At 42.4% G+C, this 19188-nt stretch overlaps 1 protein-coding gene and 1 long non-coding RNA gene across 2 annotated transcripts in view; both read left to right on the top strand.

Moving 5' to 3' along the window:
* The window catches only part of LOC134490564 (uncharacterized), a 259536-nt gene that overhangs the window by 135051 nt on the left and 105297 nt on the right, over nucleotides 1-19188 (top strand). The window lies entirely within an intron of this gene.
* COQ10A (coenzyme Q10A) lies at nucleotides 307-19097 on the top strand. Its single transcript, XM_063293690.1, has 5 exons — nucleotides 307-487; nucleotides 7121-7282; nucleotides 10020-10212; nucleotides 10693-10794; nucleotides 11923-19097. The coding sequence occupies exons 1-5, from the start codon at nucleotides 408-410 to the stop codon at nucleotides 12088-12090; spliced, it is 705 nt and encodes a 234-aa protein (XP_063149760.1). The 5' UTR covers nucleotides 307-407; the 3' UTR covers nucleotides 12091-19097.

Here is a 19188-nt window from a genome sequence, read left to right on the forward strand (position 1 = left end):
CATTTTTTTTTTCTTTCTTCTAGTCTCATCCACAGCTCCGAGATTCTCTGATGGTCTCCCACCCAAGCACTAACTAGATCCAAGCCTGCTTAGCGTTTGGAGATAAAAGATGACTGTAAGAGAAGCCAACAATGGTAAAAATCCAAGGATCGGAAAACTACTGTACTCAAAGGAAGAAAAACCACAATTCCCATAATTCACTCGGGCGTTATCTTAGAACCACAGTTCCCACACAGCATCGCGCTCGCCTCCTCTCTAGCCCTTTCTCCCGCTCTGTGACATCTACAGGGCGACGCAATGACCTTGTGACGCAAACGGGGTGAGAGTTCACGCCGGTGTCTGTCTAGTTGCTGGCGGAATTGATACGGCCGAGAGGGGCATTTCCACCAGGTCTCCCCCCGCCCCCCATGGCGACTCGCTGGCTCCGGGAAATTTGGCAACTGGGAGTGCGGGGAGGGCTGAGACCGAGGGCGGCCGCGGCCGGCTGGTGAGCGGAGCGAGGGAAGAAGCGGGGGTGGGGGGGCAGGGAGGAGCAGGATGAGCACGACAGAGGGATTAGGAGCTGGGGAGAAGGACCTGGCTGGAGGAAAGCGGGGCGGGGGGGCGGCCAGCTCAGCCCTCCGCTCAGAAGAAGGGAGCAGAGTTCGGGTTGCCCCCCTCTTCCTGGCCGGACTCCTGTGCTTTTGCCAGCTGCTGTATGGCAAGCAGTTTCAGCGGGTGCCTCTTCCCTTCCTTTGGCACGGCGTCTGTAGGAAAGGATCGACCTCCTTCTCTGACGGGGGTGGGGGGAGGTACCCTGACCGTTTTTGAGATTCTGTGGTCCAATAGCATGTGCCCTCCGGAAAAGGGATGAAATTGAACAAGCATCTGGGAAATCGGGGGCGGGGGGCTGAGTGTTTTAGGAAAGAACAACAGGGACAATGACACCTGTGCTCCTTGCTCCTTAATTCAGGAGTTTGGAGGACTAAAATGCATAGTTTGTGGAAGGTCATTACAGGAGTAAAAGGAGAGGCCTGGGAAAGAGAATAGAGGTTAAATGGATACTCAGGGAAAGGCAGGGTCCTGAGTTAGATGAAGAATCCTGTGGGATTTTATGGGGAGTTACTGGTGACAGCCACGATCAGAGCATAGGGCAATAAAGTGGGAACATTACAGCTACAAGGTAGTGAGTATCTGTCGATCTACTGATTGTGCTTCCCTGAATGCTATAAGGGATTCTATTCATGGATGCGTACCTGTAAGGAAGGAAGGAAATGGAAAAGATTATGCCTCCAGCAAGGGAAGAGTGGGATTTTTATAAGCAAAGAACAGTATACGTTAGTGGCAACCTCTTTTCTGCAGTTCAGAACAATAATGCCTCCTAACATGATAGAAAGCCGTGTACCATTGCAATTAGAGATGTTTTTAAATTTGTTATTCTCTGCTCATTTTCACACTGCTGACAACTGTGTTTTTGGCTACTTTAGTAATGTATCTTTGGTTTTTTTTAATGCTGAATGTAAAACCAGGAGCATGAGGTTTTCCTGGGTCAGTTTATCCAAAATGAGACCCTGATGTCTTATTACATGTCTTGGTAGAGAATTAAGCAAGTCTGTGGAAGTGGTGCAAATCTCGTGGTTGTTAATTTGTTCCAAACTGAGTTCATACTTTATTCTTCCATCTCTGAATGTGTAGGTGTATAAGGAAAGTGTGTTTTCTATTGATGAATAGTGGTATTAGGTTGCAGGTGGTAACTTGGAGAGGGTCTTGGTATCAGTTCTTGTTTGCATTTGTGTTACCTGTAGAGTCTCAGCAGGTGGCAGCAACTGGCTCAGAAGCTAAGCTGAGTTTGTTTGGTCTCTTTGGATGGGAGACCACCAGGGAATCCCAGAGCTGTAAGCTACACTGGGAAATCTAAAACTTCCTGGAAGAAGATGGTGACAAATCACTTCTGTACTGTTGTCAAGAAAACAGCAGGATCATACCTATTTTTTGTTAGGTTTACAGTACATCCTGCCTTTCCATTGAGAGCTCAGGGTGACATATGTTTTTATTTATCTGTTATCTGTATATCTTTTCTCGTGAAGTCAAGGTGGCATGCATAGCCTTCCCCCCTCTATTTTCCCCTGCAGCAATAACTCTATGAGGTAGGTGTGGCTGAGAAACAGTAACTGGACCAAAGTCAGCTAATGAGCTTCACTGGCTGAGGATGGGCTTGAACCTGTGTCTCCTCAGTCCTAGTCCAACATCTTGACCATTACACCAAACATGTAAGGGTCAAGCTCCATTTGAGGACATTTATAGTTTTATCTGAAGTACTCTGTGAAACAGTTTGAAAGAATTTTCTTTCACTTATTTAACTGTGGTTTATTTGAAAGGGTAACCAGGAGAGAACTCAGAATGTGGGTAGTTACTTCTGTGCAGATCTATACTTTTTGTGAAGAAAGTTGTTTGTGGTTTTTAGATTGAGGTTTGATTCCTGCTGGCTTGGTAAAGCTTCAAAGGCCTGCCTTAGCTCCAGCAGTAACTTGAAAAGTTTCCAAGCTTAGAAAAGGGAGCTAGCTGGATAATGCTACCTTTTGCTCTTTCTGTCCTTTAAACTGGGATTGGTTGGTGGTGCCTCTTTTTTAGCAAACACCTCCGGGTGAAACCCTGTGGGGCTGTAGAGTTGAGGAAAAGTTAGTACCAGTAGAGTCACTTCCATCATAGACGTTGACTCCCTTTAGGCCCAGATGCTTGTAGCTTTTGAACTTCTTCCTAGTGAATTGGTATTTCTTCACTTCTGCACTAAATGAGTTTCCGATCAGCAAGCACATTGTGCGCATCATACATGTGGCTAATCATGCTTTTCTGTCACTGTTTTAATGACCAATCTGTGATACATGTCAGAATAAGGTTTCCATCACGCAATGAATTTACAGAGCATAGAAAAATTAGATCTGGAGTACATACTATTAGATCAGTAGTTTACTGGGCTGGCAAAAGGTGATTGCTTGTCTTTTGGTGATTTTTTTTTTTTTAGTGAGCTGTATGGATGAAAATGTGGAAAATGTAGAACCCAATGGGAAGGGGCACTTTGTTTTAGGCAGAATGGTCTTCAGCCACCATCTGGACAAGTAATTCAGTAAGGACAAGGAGGCGGGGAGTATATGGCTTTCCAGATGTTGTTGAACTACCGGTTTCATCTCATCATTCTTCGCTATTGAACAGCCTCCCTAGGGATTCTGGAGTTGTAGTTCTGAGTTATCCAGAGGGCCACAGGTTCCCCATCTGTTTAAACCAAAGTTTTGACAGAAAAGGCATTGGGATGTTGCTCTTCTTCTAGGTTAATGTGATGAGTTATCAGGATTTTCAGGAGCATGACCTATGAGCTACATGTCCTTAGTTCAAATAACCATTCAACCATCTATTCAGTCTATAGCTTAATACAGTTTATATGTTTGAGTTTCAATTTTCTTCCCCTCTTATGTGGAATGAACCTGTTTTTGTAAATTTCACAGGTCTTTTATAAGGGCTAATGAAATGAACGGGATACATGTCTTTTAGAGGAGGAGGACTTTTTTAAAAATCTTGATGGATATCTTAACGTTTATCTGCCATGTTACTTCAGATCTGGAAATGAATGTTCCTTACCAGGACTCATTTTCCCCAGAAACGTCCTTAAGCATATTTTTAAAAATCTGAAAGTGAAGAGTGTCCTGTAATACTTTGAATATATAACCTTCTGATTGTACTGTGCAGATATTGCAACAATGTTTGCAAAAGACTCCCAGTCAGGATTTGGTTTTGGATTTAGTTTCCCAATGAACACGTCCCAAAGGACTTTTTCTCCATATGACCTAGAACTTAAGTTTTAAACTGGAATTGGTTGTGCTTGCGAAGCCTGCCTAAATGGGACCCAGTGGGAGTGAGGAAACCATGTACGTGGCCCTTCTTATGTATCTGGCTTCTTTTTCCCCTGAATACTGCAAGCCATTGTGGGGGTTAGTTTGGAAGCACAGCATGTGTACCATGTGTCTTTGAAGAAGTTTGGGATATTTATTGGAACTCTGTTAATTAATATGTAGGTTTTTAAACTGGATTTTTTTTTTTTTTAAGTTGCAGAATGCTTTAATTTGTGAGTTGATTTTACTGGGGGGAAAAAGCCTGGGTAAAAAATTAGGTGGAAATAAGAAATAAGTTTTAAAAATTGGCTTTTTTGGTGAGAAAGATAGAAATGTATTATTACTTAAGAATTCCAAGGTGCTGACTTACATGCCCATGTCGTGCTAAGCCACAGTGTGATTTGTTGACCTTTGGCTTAGCAGGGTGATTGAATTCAACCACCGTTGCATATGTAACGTGGATTACAATGATAGCAATACAAGTGAGCTAGGGTAATATGGCTTATGCAACAAACTCAGGCAACATTATGGTTTAGCATGATACATGAATCCAGTCCTTTAAATTAGAAACCTTACTTAGGTGTAGTAGCTTCCTCCACATCACCTTTGGAAACATTTGAGCTATTCTCCGGCAGTGGCACCAAGGGCTTATGGGTATTAGGGTTAGGGTTTGTGCTTAACAGCTCCAGAAAGTCTGTTCAGGAGGTTGGTGACTTGTCACTCTGCAGTGTTCCTGCCTTTCCCTGTTACTGTTTGCTGTGCTCTCCTGTTGCGCCAGTCTGAGACTTCATCGCCAAGGTTAGGGTCTGGTGAAAAATTGCCAGACAAAGCATAGCTTGAGATAAGGATTCTGGATACCCACAAGTCGCTGATGCTGGTAGATGCAGCTTAGAGTTCTCAGTTTCTTTGTGGGAAACAAACTGATGGCCTTTGTGAAACTTACTCTCCAGAAAGTAGCAGTTCAAATGATTATGCCTGATGAAGAGGCTCATCTGTAACATCTACAGGATTTCTGTTGCTTTAACTTTTTTACATAACGTTCCTATTCACAATTGCTTGCTTGGCAGTGTTCCCAAGTAAATATCCCTGCTAACCTGCTGGGCAGCTATTCTGTGATTGCTATCCTTTCCACAGTCCTTTTGTCCCTGAGTATGCTGCAATATATAGACTCTTTCTACGTTTTCTCCTAAGTTAAATTCCATATGGCAAGTCAACTCTTTTTGCCTTAGCTTTAGTTGCATCCGTTGAACTACCAATCATACTATTCTGTGGTATATCACTACATTTTAACTTTTTTTCCTCTTTTTTCTGGAAAAGACATTAAGGCAACTTCTTCCTCTTAGCTCTCCAGATGTGTTAGGCTGCAAAGTCCATTATTCTCAGTCAGCATGTTGATAGAAATTGTAGTCCAAGGCATCTGGAGGGCACAAAAATTATCATAGATCTACCTTGCTCATGATGAAATTTAGACCAAAGAGAGGAACAGGGAACATACAAGGCCTTTTCTTCAATTTGTTGGTCACAGTTTCAAGTAGCCTGTAAGCGTGTCAACCCAGGCAAAAGGCTTTAAAAAAAAATATCTGGTGACAGGAAATCTGTCCCACTTCCCATAGATAGTCTTTCCACTTGGCATCCTGAATATTTACTTGTTGAAAAAAGAGCTCAGCTGATGCTGTGGGAGGGCTTACTGGCAGTAATTGTGTAAGCTAAGCTAAGCTAAGCTAAGCTGGCCTGCAAGCAAGACAGAAGCTGGCCAACATGGAAGGAAATGCAAAGGCTTTGCGTTACTCTGGCTGATATTCCTTCCATCTGAATTTTAGGAAGTGTCATGGGAAATTGAGGAGGAAAATTGCTACCTCTTCTTTAATAAGAGTGTCTAATAGTTCCAGCTGGGAGTCAGCCATTGTGCATAGGGTTTTTCTGGCAGAAAGCTTGCAGTCCAAAAGCAAAGGTGAAGAAGCCAACATCTGTCTAAGAGCCTTTCCTCAGTTGCATCTAACTGCAGCACAACTATGGTCCAGCAACCTCTTTTTTTCTACCGTGTCCTCATGATATTGGCCTCCTCTGTTCCCCAGCCCATACCTGAGGCAACCTTAAGTCATCCTTAAAGTAGCATTTTCCCCTTTATTCTCATACAGGTTTTGCCATGGATACAATCAGATGCACTTTGTGGACCGTTCTGTCAGGGGTGCAAAGAGATGACCTTTGGGAGATGGGATCAGCCCAGCCCCCATTGGCCAGTTCAGATAGTCTGGGCATGATTCCTCTGCAGTCCCTAAATGCCATCTTCTGGGCTATTCTGCCTTGGGCAGCAGGCAACTCCAATTCCTTCAGATGGGGTTCTCTCCCTGTTCCTGTCAGGTCTCTGAGCCTGATCCTCTAGGATCATCTGAACAGCTGGCAACAGAGGTGGGGGCTGCAAGGTGAAGTGAGAGGAAGAGAACTGGCTCTTTGTTACTTCATGGCACAATGCTCTCTGTTCCTGTTAAGGCTGCTTTTGAAAACAGGTTTGGTGGTCTTCTTTAATAGCACTGAACTTGTATCTAAAATTGCTGTTCAGTAGCAAGTTTTAGAGGAAGTGGGCAGAGGGGTAGCAGTCAAGGCTTTAGAGAAATACGTACAGTTGTGATCAGATTCACTTATATGGTTTCTGCAGAAGTGAGGATGGTATTAATATATACAGTTTATCCTGATAACACACATTGCCATTTATGACAAGAGTTTCAGCTTGCAGTAACTCTGTTGAACAACTTGCACTTTGGGGAAAGGGGTAATGTTTGCACAATGCTGTTAAGCTTAATTTTCACAAGCACAGAGATGATAATCTGAGGAATCTATAGAAGTGATACAGGAGCTTCAGAACCAGAAGTGGATAACCAGGTGCCCTCTGGAATTCATAGACTATGACTTCCACAGTCCTTTCCCTCTGTCCCCCATTCCTTAAGAGAAAGAGGAGCATTTGTCCTTAGAAGTTAATTAATTACTCCAGAGTTGTAGCTTATGTATTGTGAAAATCAATGGAGGATATGCCAGAACTTCCCCACAATACTGTATGTATGAGGGTTTGCCCACAACATTGTACATGTAGGACTTCAGTCCAGGAGGCCATGCTGGGTCAGGCTTGCAGCTTACTTTGCGTGCAACTTACTGAGTCAGTTGATGATACTTCTGTTAGGTTATTCAAGATCAAGGGAAACTTTCTCTGGGCAAGTTTGGTAGACTTCTGTTCAGCCCAGCTAATCCTGGGGATCTTTCAGTTCCAGGTACATGCCATGCTGTGGAATTCTGATGATCCGAGACCCCCATGCTATCAGCAGTCTTGATTGGGATCTCAGTGGTCAGCACAGCCGGACATTTATCAGCTTTACAGGACCTTTCATCAACAAACGGAAGGAATATTCAGAGAGGAGGATCATTGGGTGAGCTGACATGGCTTGCAGGAGGGTGATTTCATGATAGAGGGAAAATGTACATGCTGTCTTTCATACAGTCATTTTGTATGGCCCACACAAGCATCGTTTACTTTGCTAATAATAAACAGTACAGAACTATAGGCCAGAACTTTCACAGTCCAAAATAACTGAAGGGGACCTATTTCTAATGTAAGGGATAAAATCCTAAGGCAAGACGTATGGCATCCAAGCTAAGGTCTGCCTAATCCACTGTCCTCTTTCCCACAGTGACCAACCAAACCTTATGAGAAGCTAAAGCAATACTGTTGGGAGTTGAGGTTCAGCAAAATCTTGAGGAAACTGCAGGCTGACCACGGTAGCTTAACAATACCACCAACCCACTTGTCTTCTCCAGGAGATATTATCTTCCCACACATATGCAAAGCTGGATGTGTACAACCATGAGCCAGGAAAAAGGGAGCTTTCTGAAAGAACTGTTTTGTGCAGATTTACCTGGACAGCTATCAGTTTGGAGAATAGCTGTTACAGATATACAAACAGGGATTAATTAACTGCCATTTTTCTGCCCAACTCATGGAAGGCAAGAAGTAACTTGGACAGTCCTTCCGTTATTCTTCCCTGCTGCCTGATATTTGGAATCTCTAGATAACATATAGTAATTGTGTGTGGCCAGTAGCCCTTTATAGCCTTATCTTGGGTGAGTGTGTGTGTTCTCCATTTACCGCATATCCATTCTACCTAGCTTTCTTTGCAGCAATAAGGAGCGCCGTATCATCCAAAAGACAGCTGAATTTTGCTTGCAATTGATAACTGATTTGGAAAGCTGGGTTTTATTTATTATGTCTTTGTTTCTGCTGCAGTCCTATCCAAGATTGTGAGTTCCTTTGCTACAGCTCTTGTACAGTTTCATGAGCAGGGAAAATATTTGGGAGTATTTGCTGATCGAAAGAGAGTCCTAATTGCTTTCTCTCCTTCCGTTATCCTCCTCCTGCCTCATTTTCTTCCCCATCCTTCTCTCTACCAGTTCTGTATCCAGGCTCTATTTCTTTTATCTTTTTTTTTAATTTAACTTTTTAACAGATTTTTAGAAAGTGAAGAATACAAAGCACAAAGTAAGAAAAAAAAATAGACAGTAAAAAACATTCTAGCAATACGTTTTAGTGATGCTTTCTCCCCTTCTTTTCCATTTGTTTCCCAACTGCTAACCTAAATATTTGTTCTTTATGTTGAACATTGAGAGTTATTGCTAATATCTGTTTAAGTAATTTCATCTGTTATTTTTGACTGGTCTCATCACTCTTTTCCTAGAGACCATATTCCAGATGTGCAATATATAATGGAGCCATTTCTTCTGAAACTTGGTTAGGTTCTATTATGGATATATGCTGTCAGTTTTGCATACTCTCCAGTTTTGGTCTCCCAGTCTAGTATCATTGGCAAAGTTTCTCTTTTCCAATGTTGTGCCAAAGTTGTCCTTGCAGCTGTCAGCATATATCTTTCTAAATTGTAATATTTTTCATTTATATTTTCTGGAGTTATCCCCAATAGAAATATTTGTGGTTTCAATTCAAATTTTATTTATAGAGTTTTCTGTATATTTTGATGTATTACTTTCTAGTACATTTGTTTGTGGGTGGGTGCATATATATAATTTGTCTATCCTGGTAATTTTTGATGGAGTTATATATCATCTGCAAAGTATATTATACCAATTTTCATTTAAATTGTAGCTTGGAATACATTTTATTGATTATTTTCACAGCTTTATCCATTGTTGTACTGTGATTACTTCTTTGAAGCTTTGCATTCATTTTATCATACAGTTTTTAGTGTCATATAGTGACTTCTCTGTGTCATATTTCAATAACCATTTATATGTACGTTCTAACAGATTATTTTGGTTTTGTATAAGTGTTTCAACTTCTGTCATCTTTCTCAAGGTTCGTCCTTTCTTGAGATCACTTTTTATTCTTCCAGCAATTTGTAAATACATCAACCATGGTAAATTCCTACCTTTGTTGAGCAGTTCTCGCTGTGTCTTTAGTCTGTTTTCTGAGTCTAGATATACCATATTGGCATAAGTGATTAAACCTTTCTTGTTGTGGTTGTCCCTGAAATAGAAGACAATAGACAATAAAGCTAATGGTGAGATCGCCAGACTTATCCTTGCTTTTAGAAGACTCCATATTTTTAACAAACTTTGTCTTATAATACGTTCTTTCAAATTCCTTTTTTTCTTTATACCATAAATATCTATGAAATCCAGATTTATATGGAGTAGGGAAAAACTAAGAGTAAGATTCAGAATTGCAAGACTCAGAAAGAGGCAGGCTTGCATTTCTTAACTTTAAATTATATTATTGCACAAGCTGTCTGTCTTGAATAACAGGATGCATAAAACCTCCGAACAGCAGAATATTAACCATAGAAGGAGCCGGCTTAGCCAGGCTTTATTTCTGGTACATTGGTTCCCTCCTCTGAAGCTATCTTATGGGATAAGTGAACGAAGCATAAAGAGTGCATCCTATTTTCTTTAATTCCATTCTCTTCCAGAACGTAAGATCCTAGACTTGAGTGGAGAAGCTTTTTTGCAAGTTCTCTTCCTTTCAGATGTTCAGAGCACGATAGCTCATTTTTACAAAGAGACATTCCAACATCCTTTGGTGTACATGTACGTATGTCGTTGTGGACATGTACGTCGTTGTGGACATACCACCAGAAGTCACTCTCTCTTTATTTACAGTTACTCCATGCAGGAGATGTATGGTGTTGTGTCCAATGTGGATGAATATAAGGAGTTTGTTCCATGGTGTAAGAAATCAACTGTGGTCTCTAAGCGAACAGGCCATGTGAAGGCCCAGCTGGAAGTTGGATTCCCTCCTGTTGTGGAACGTTATACCTCTATTGTGACACTGGTGCAACCCCATTTGGTGAAGGTGAGTTGTCTATTTGTGGGCTAACTAGGCTGAGGGTACTTCAGTGTTGCAATAGCAAAATAGCAACAAGCATTGCAAAAGTAATAATTTGTCCTGGTGCCTCAGATAGTTTGGAGGGAGGTTTGATTAAACATGGTGGCTCTAGCATTGACAGAACACTTTACGGAAATTGAAAAAACCAAAAGTACTAAACAGGAAGTCCTTTGCTGTAAGCATGACTTGTGAAGCAGCATACTCACAAGGCAGGCATGAGATATCTGCTTCATATGCAGGCTGGTGGGTATATCTTTATCCAGAGCTGCTATTATTAGAATGGGGCTGGAAACTCTTGTGCTATGCTGGCCTTCCCCATTCCGCTGTCTTCCATGCTGAGGAGAATTCTGGGAGTTGTAGTCCAACTTATCTGGAGGGCATCAGTTTGGCCAACACTGTGGGCTTTGCTGTCAACATGAATCTTTGTTCTCATGTCATTTTCCCCAGGCGGTCTGCACTGATGGGAAACTTTTCAATCATCTGGAGACCAGCTGGCGTTTCAGTCCTGGCATTCCAGGCTATCCTCGCACGTGTACACTGGACTTCTCAGTAAGCACACAACGGCCAAAAGGATTCCTCACCAGCTCATTAGCTCTCGCATAAATGAGGGCTGATTTGCGGGCCCTGAATCCACCAGGCTTTTCCAAAAGGTGGACCTTCCACTACTACTGAGGAAAGTCTGTAAGATCCTAGTTGTAAAGGAACTAGAACCATCTTCTGGTGGCAGAGATGTTTCCTGTAGTGAGCATTCCTACCACATGCCTCCTTTTCCCAGAGCTGTTGAACAAAGTCCTTAAAGCAGAGTAGGGAACTCCAAGGTCAGTGAGGTGAGGCATTTCTCTGGGCTCCTAGCTCTATACCTTCCAAAGGCAGCTCACCTAGTAGATGCCCCTGTGGCATCTCAAGTCCCAGGAGCTATAGTGTGTAAAACCAAGAAACCATTCCAGCACCTGGAGGAGTATGGAAATCCTGTACCACACATCCCATTAGATTACAGTCTTGCCAAGTCCATTTCCATAGAACCTTGGTTTTATAGACTAAACATAGGGAGCTAAGTAATGTGTGAACAAGTCAATTGTCTTCATGGCAATTGCTAGCCTGGATCATACCTAGTTCTTAGCCAGAGAAAGTGCCATTTCTAATAGTCATAACTTTAGCCAGGTATGTGTCATAAACAGGTACTCTGCCAGGTAAGGAGTTCTGTGTCATCCAACTGCACACTATCACTCTGTGCCTAGGGCCATTCTTGATGCCCAAGGTCAGTTTGGTCTTCCACTGGGATAGGTTGTGGTCCTCCTTTCCTTTTGCCTCAGCCCCAAGAACTAACTAGAGATGGATCAGTGGAAACTAGATGTTTGATGGGCCATCCCAATGTATTTTCACAGTAATACACCCTGGGTGATGTCTGTAGGAAAAAAGAAAAGTATTGGAGCCCCATCAGCTTCAGGAAGCAGTTGCACGTAGTTTTACAAGTGTATCTTTTATTCCTGCCTTTCTCGAGAGTGCTTCCTGTAGTCTCCTCCTGGTTTGTCATTCCAAAATTCTTCTTCCACAGCAAACCTTCCCTAGCCCCTCCTCTGGAGCAAGTGGAAGGGGCATTCTCGTTGTAGAATGCCCTAGCTCCACTGTAGAAAAAGGACCTTCACGGTAGTCCATTCTGCTGTTCTCTTTCCTCAGATCTCTTTTGAATTCCGTTCCCTGCTGCATTCACAGTTGGCTGCAGTTTTCTTCGATGAGGTAGTAAAGCAGATGGTGGCAGCCTTTGAGCGCCGGGCAGCGAAGAATTATGGCCCTGAGACTCACATTCCTCAAGAACTCATGTTCCACAAAGTCCAACAGACGTGAAGGCTGCCTGCTGCTTTGGTCACCACACGGACACTTGAAGTTGGGTGTTTGCTTGCAGCATCCCCAGCTGTTTGTTTTTATCTATTTATTTGGTTTCTCCTGATATCCTGTTTAATTTATCCACTGGGCCTGGTATGATGACCAAGACTTATTCCTAAGAAAAGGGTCAGACTGCCATGTCACCTCTGGAACAACGACTCAGTCTTCAGTTTTATTTTACCTGACCAGGCTTTTATGCTGGGTCTTTTCTTTTTTTAGCATACTTTATTTGAAGCTTCTTTCTGTCCCTGTCAGAAAATCCCCAACTATGAAACATACCACTGTGGCTGCCTGAGATTGTAGCTTGTGCTGTTCCTTAACTTCTTGAGAAAGAGGTAGCAAAAACTCGTCAAGTTCTCACAGTGGGCCTAGGGAAGACTGGTTGAAAATTGTGCCTCTTAAATCATGTGTTTTAAAAGAAAATAACTGTCCAGTAACTCTTGATAAAAAAGAACAGCCTACAGTTGCTGCCCTGGGGCTTGCTTTGGCATTCGCTGGGACATCAGGCTTTTCCACCTTTCCATCACTGGGTTAGGTCAGAAAGAATTGGCAGCCAGTTAGCTACCCTGTGACTGCCTTTTTGAGGGAACAATGGGTGCCAACATAAAGGCCAAGGGAAGGCGTACTCTTGGAGTTGGGGTTATTTTAGAAAGTTGATGTTACCCTTAGTGAAAGTATTTTGAGGTAGGAAGGAATGTGAGGGGAAAAGGGAGCGGTCCTTCTTATTGGAGGGCCACTGAAATTTTCTTTAACGTCCAGCTCGTGCAGCCTTCCAAGCCCATTTTATACCAATTTCAAAACTCAAATGTCATTCTACAGTGGATGTTCTCGGTTGCAAGCACTTCAGAAGTTCAGCATCCAGGACATTTGGGAAGTAATTAAGTCAGCAGAGCCACCCTATGACCTAACTGGCTGTTTCAGTTTTCTCAGCTCCACCACTGTATGCTGCTCTGTATGAAGAGACTGGAAAATGGCATTAGCAGGCTGAGGGCTTCTGCTTTGGAAAAACAATTCCTGTCTCTTCAGAACTACGGTTTGTCTTCCGTCACACATTTCTAGGCCAAGAGTGGCTGTGTCCCTTGTGGTTCAGTTGGAGATGAAGCTTCCCGGGTGAGTGTGGGAAACGAGCAATTGAGCATCACATCTCCAGGCAGTTTGTAGGAAGGAGCTTAGCTGGTATCTTCAGAAACCAGCTCCAAGTGTGGTAGAGCTCCATTCCTGGCTGCTGCGTTTGCTGTACCCCCATTATGGGTATCCCAAACCCTCCCTTTCCCCACTCCATTAACTAACATTTCTTTGTGTTGCCTAACTTAGTATAAACTCTCTGTCCCCTTTCTAGTTACCAAGGAAGTTTTATTTTTGTTGAAAGCGCAATTTGCACAAACCACGTGTGTGCAGGATTGCCAAGGCTGGGAAGAGTGCACCACCTTGGCTACGCTTCTGTGGAGGGCTGAACAAGCTGCTCCTAGTGTCTCATCAAGCTATCATTACCCTGTGGGCTTGGGTCATCCTCAGCATGATGCTAAAAATTCTGGGGTGTGTGAAGGTGCACTTTGGGTGAATGTGAGAGAATACTAGCGATCAATACATGTATGGTTTTTATAGCTTCTCATTGACCAGGCGATAGGCATTTTTATGGAAAGGCCTGAGTATAAATGTAACTAATAAAAAATGAATAAATGTTTGGTTGGGGGAAGTAAAATAATATGCCTAAAACTTAGGCCCTGCTTCACTAGCCCCTCTTTAGCAATCCGAGCACCCCCTTTGCTGTGCAGTTTGGGGAGCCTGTGCCCTGTTTACAGGGGCAGGGGGAGGCAAGCATTCTCTTCAGGGAATGTCTCAACAGGCACTTGTGACTACAGCTGGCTTTCTCAGAGCTTGCTCATTCAAGACCAGAATCTCCAGGCTTAGTATGTCACAGATAAAAGCCTGTCACGTTTGAATAGTGAGGGGTGGGTAACGCGTAGACCAGTGTTTCTCAACCTCAGGAACTTTAAGATGCTGGCTAGGGAATTCTGGGAGTGGAAGCCCACATACCTTAAAGTTCCTGAGGTTGAGAAACACTGGCCTAGACCAAGAGGGGGAGAGAGCACGTACTTGTGGTGCCTGCAATGAAGCAGATTCCTCCAATGCACGGGTGTCAATCTGCCTGGGCTGCTGCTGTCTGTGGACTGTAACTGTTGCCTGACTCTGGAAACAAACTGCTTGCTGCTTCTCCAGAGCTGGCAGTTTGGCTCTGAGGCAGTTCCCATGAATCAGTCCGTTGCTGCTGCTCTCCCCAGGTTTTGAGCATTGGCTCCACTCCCATGGTGGAGTTCGTGGATTTGGCCCTATAGCGGCTACCTTTTTCTCGGCAAATTCCCTGTTACCCTCTTTCCTATTTAAATACGCTCCTCTTCCTTCTGCCCTCTCAAACTCACCAACTGCTTAATTCCTGTAAAATGCTTTGAGGTTGTTGACTTGCTGTTTATCCTAGTTTCTGTTGTTGTGTGCTATGCATGACAAGCTTCCACACAGAGGGCACAACCAGCCGGAGTCTTTTCTTAACTCTCAGGCAAGACAGGGTTGTGCTTTTAAACTAGGCTTGCCTGGAACACTTGCCTGAACAAGTATCGTCTTTTTTCTCTTTTTAAGAGGCATAAATGCTTGCAGCGAAGCCACTCCTAGGAGGCTTCAGATACCTAACAGGAAGTTATGATAGGATTCTGTCTTCCTCTGCAGACGTCTTGTGTTATGATTTTTTTTAAAAAAGACCTAGCAATTTTAGATCTCTTTCTGACTAGCTGTCCTTGTTATACAAGGAGGAAGAGCAGTTGGGCTAATAGAAAATATTAAGTTTCACTGACACAGAAAAGAGCCTTTGAATTTAAACCCAGCAAAATGGTTAGCATGACAACCTGCAACAATGCATGGTGGACTTCCACACTGCACGTATGAAGTGTAAGCAACACATTTACAGACCTGAATACCGTATATATTTTCATGAAGCTCAGTTATTGTCTGGAAGAACAGGGCATGTTCCAATCCCAGCTAATGCTGCTGTAGTGGCATTTCTCAGCTGCATGTACTGTGAGGAGGCCAAACCAAGTGTTTTAAAACAGTTGATATACTGGTATTACAGTAATACAATTTAAAGAACAAGCACTTTCCCAAGGATTTTGCAATATTATTATAGCCTTAATTGACCAAGGCTCAACATATTCATGCTTCCTTGGGATTGAACATGGTAAAACTTACTTCTGTATAATCATATTAAGGACTGCCCATGTTTAGAACAATAGGATAGCTGTGCCACAAACCAGGAGAAAGGTAAGATTTAAGGGCAATTTTGACTGTAGTAGGCTTGCTTCTTTGTATAAGAAGAAGTGTGGCTGTTGCTGTTCTCCAGGAGTACCAAAAAAAAAAAAAAAGCCCAATGTATGTAGAAATCAGAGAGAAATCTAGCCATTCTCTTTTTTAAAAGTTTCCAGTTGCTAGGTACAACAATGTTTTAAGAATCTCAGAAGGTAAACAGCCACCTGGGGATCTATGCCCTATGCATCTTGTTGCTTCTGCCTGTAGTTTCAAGATGAGAAAGTGCAGCATTATGCAGAATCCATATTGTTCAGGTATAGCAATCATGGAACTCTAGTTCAGAGTAACACTTGCCCTGGCATCAATTTGACTTTTGAATGACGGTACAGGGAGGCACCTACCCCTCCTGTACCAGGGTTGTCTGCCTTTATTTGCTTTTTATGCTGAGATAGCTGCTGCTCCATAAAGCTGGTTTGCTCACAAATACAAGGTGTACTTCACAGAATAGGTTTGTAGTAACAGTATGAAGAATGCTGACTTCGCAGGGAGCTCCTTTAAGCACAGGTGGATGTCCCTAAAATTGAAGAGAGGCAATCTTGCATCCATTGATTTGCCAAGAGGGGACCAAGTCTGGCTACTGTTAATGAAGGCATAGGTGGCTATTTTTAGTCTTTGATGGGCAAATTAATCTTGAGACTTAGTCCTTTTTCTCAAGGAGCAGGATACAGACTTTTAACTCTGCTGTTTGCCTTAAATTATTCTAAATGAAATCCTTGAATCATTACTATAATTGTATTCATGACAACCTCCACTGAAGTATCTTTAATGTTGATCCAGATCAACATTGATCCAGGTACTTGAGCTAGAATCCCACTGAAATCAATTGGTTGTTAAATTAGGCACGACTGAAATCGGGTGCTTGGGTGTACTTAATCAATTTATAAAGTGAGATATAAGCAGTATATCCTGCTTAGATGCTTTGGTGTTCCTGAAGTTTCCTACCAGTCCTAGCATATCTGTAGTGTTTTATTTGCTGCCATCTAAAGAGCCTGAAGAATGTAAGTTTTCTCACTCTGTATTAAATGCCTAATTTTGCTGCTGTCCTTTGTCAAAACAGCTGTCTTAAAAGCTGTGCCTTCTGCTTTTCCCTCTGCAAACTCTTATTGAATTAGCTATCTCCTGTTCCTTAGCCTGGTACACGCTACCTCAAATTGTAAGAAAGGGGATGTTTGTGGACAACCAAGAGTAGGCAGAATCATGCACAGTAAAGGAAATTATTTTGCCCTATCCTTTTTCCTTATTCGATTATTCAAAAGCTGAACAATCCCAACTGCATTTTTATAGACTAATAAAATACGTTTGCAAAAAAGATGCAGCGATTTCCCCATGTCAGACGTTGTGGCTTAAATGAGGGCAGGGGTGCGCTGGAAGGGAGCAGAACATCTTATGGGTCATGTGGGAAAAGGGGAGGCATCAGTATGCAGCCGCTGAACGGGGACAGCAAAATTCCCCTTCTAGAGTAGGCGTATATCCATCTACTGCAGGATATAGCACCTAGCCACCACTACCCTTTGCAAGTACAGAAGGCATATCTCTGTGCTTGCTCTCTTTCATGCCCTAAACTCTGTATAAAAAATGATAAACTTTTGAGCTGACAAAATTGATACCACGCTCTGCTCTGCAGTGCCGGTGGTGCTAATTAACACCAGCATCTCAAGAGGTAAACATGATGCACTGATTTAGCATAGAATTGCAGAACTACAGCATATAGCTGCCCAGAGTCACTAGTTTGAGATGGGCGGCAATATAAATTGAGTGAGTGAGTGAGTGAGTGAGTGAATGAATGAATGAATAAATAAATAGCTAGCTAGCTAGCTAGCTAGCTAGCATATGCAACTATAGGCCACAATATGATTGGTTTCATTTTAGCTTACGGTATTGCATAAGCCAAGACACTATGTATACCATGTAACGGGGCCCACGCAGCCATAGAAGCATGGGCTATGACAGATTGAGACTTCGGGGTCCCATAAGAGGGGTGTCTCAACCCTTTATGATCCCGCAGCAGCCGCCACAACTTCTGGAGGAAGTATTTGTTAATGCTACCACCAGCCACCTCACTCCAGAGAAATAAGCCTCTGCTTTCATTTATTCAGGAGGCAGCAGGTAGCAATCCTGCTACATTTTCTTCAGGAGCTGACCAACCTGGGGAACACCTTTTCCCCAGAATGTGCCTCGCTGATTCATTAAGAATTCAAGGCTTTGTTATGCATATTCAGATCGAAGAACTAGAAAGAAGTTGAAAACAAAGGGAAAAAAATGACTTGAACCAAATGAACTTGGTTAGCTGTTCCCAGAATGTTTATTTTTTATTACATTTATATTCTGCCTGACTCCCAATGACATGCATGCACACAGATGGCAAGTATCCTGATAGCTTAGATCACAGTTCATAAAAACCTATGCAACATCTAGCTCCAGTGGTCCTTAGCGTGCTGCAAAATTTCCAGTCCCAACTCAAAATTGGAGTTGGGTCTTTTCTTACCTGGCTTTCTGCCAATGGAGAGAGCTCCAAGAGGATTAAAGACATAAAGCAAAAGCTGGCCCCCTCCCAAAAGCCCACACAAGAGGAGAATCCTTCCACTCTTGATTGGTTCTTTGAAATTTAATTTTTATGGACCTATTTACCTGGATTGACAGCTCAGCTTCCCCCGTTTTTAACTCTTTCAGTGAGAGCCATTATACATGGCTTTGTGTGTGGTACGTGACCCAGTCCATACATTTTCAGCCACATAACATACTGCTGCTTATTGAAATACTGTCTTAGCGAACTCACTTGCTGGACAGACACACCATAGTAAAATGCTATACATTTCACCCCAATGACTCATAAAAAAAAAAGGCTGCTTCAACTATTGTTAAGTGTCTTTCAATATTTCCCAAAGAAAACTGCTTTAAAAGAGAAGCTGAACAGATATTAATTTCTGCACTTGATATATTTATGTGCATTTAAAGCGTTTCTCATTTTTGCTGTGTTTTACCCGGTTAGTCAACCTAATCTCAGAATGAAATAAATATCCCTATCCTTAAGCTTATTAAACCAAAGTCCACAATGGAGGTTTCAAACTCAGCAATAGATGACTTCGTTAAAGCAAAAACATTAAAACAGGATACCCTGTAATGCAAAGTGGTACTATTCAAAGGAAACCTGTATCACATGCTTTTTCATTAATGTATTTTAAGATTTTGTAATGCTGCTGGATCAAACAAAAAGTACAGTGATTCAGTTTTCAAACATAGCCTCTGTTTTCTGGCGTGTCTGCAAGAGACCTGGGTTATTTATAGAAGACTTCTGGGAATTTCATTCCTCCCCTACACACGCACCCCACCAATCTGTAGCAGATGTTGACTTCCTGCCACAATGTGCACTATGCACTTCAAGGGCAGGGAGAAGTTTGCTCCCAAGTCTGAGGGTTGGATTGGAATACCTCATTTCAACTTTTGTACTACATCTGTAAGCCTGCAGCAAAAAGAATCTGGAACCACTTTGTTTTTCTCAGTTTGCAAGAAACAATGAATCACATTTACCCTAGGTTATGCATTCAACACATGTTAGTTTATGTTTGATATGGCATGTCAACTCAGAATATTGAATAAAACAGGAGAATGCTGTATACTGTAGAAAATTACTGTATGTACAATTTGTCACACAAAACAATGTGCACTGTTGTACACATAACTACTTCCATGTACTTTCTTAACATC

Source organism: Candoia aspera, chromosome 2 (genome assembly GCF_035149785.1).
Source record: "Candoia aspera isolate rCanAsp1 chromosome 2, rCanAsp1.hap2, whole genome shotgun sequence".
In the NCBI taxonomy this organism is placed as follows: Eukaryota; Metazoa; Chordata; class Lepidosauria; order Squamata; family Boidae; genus Candoia; species Candoia aspera.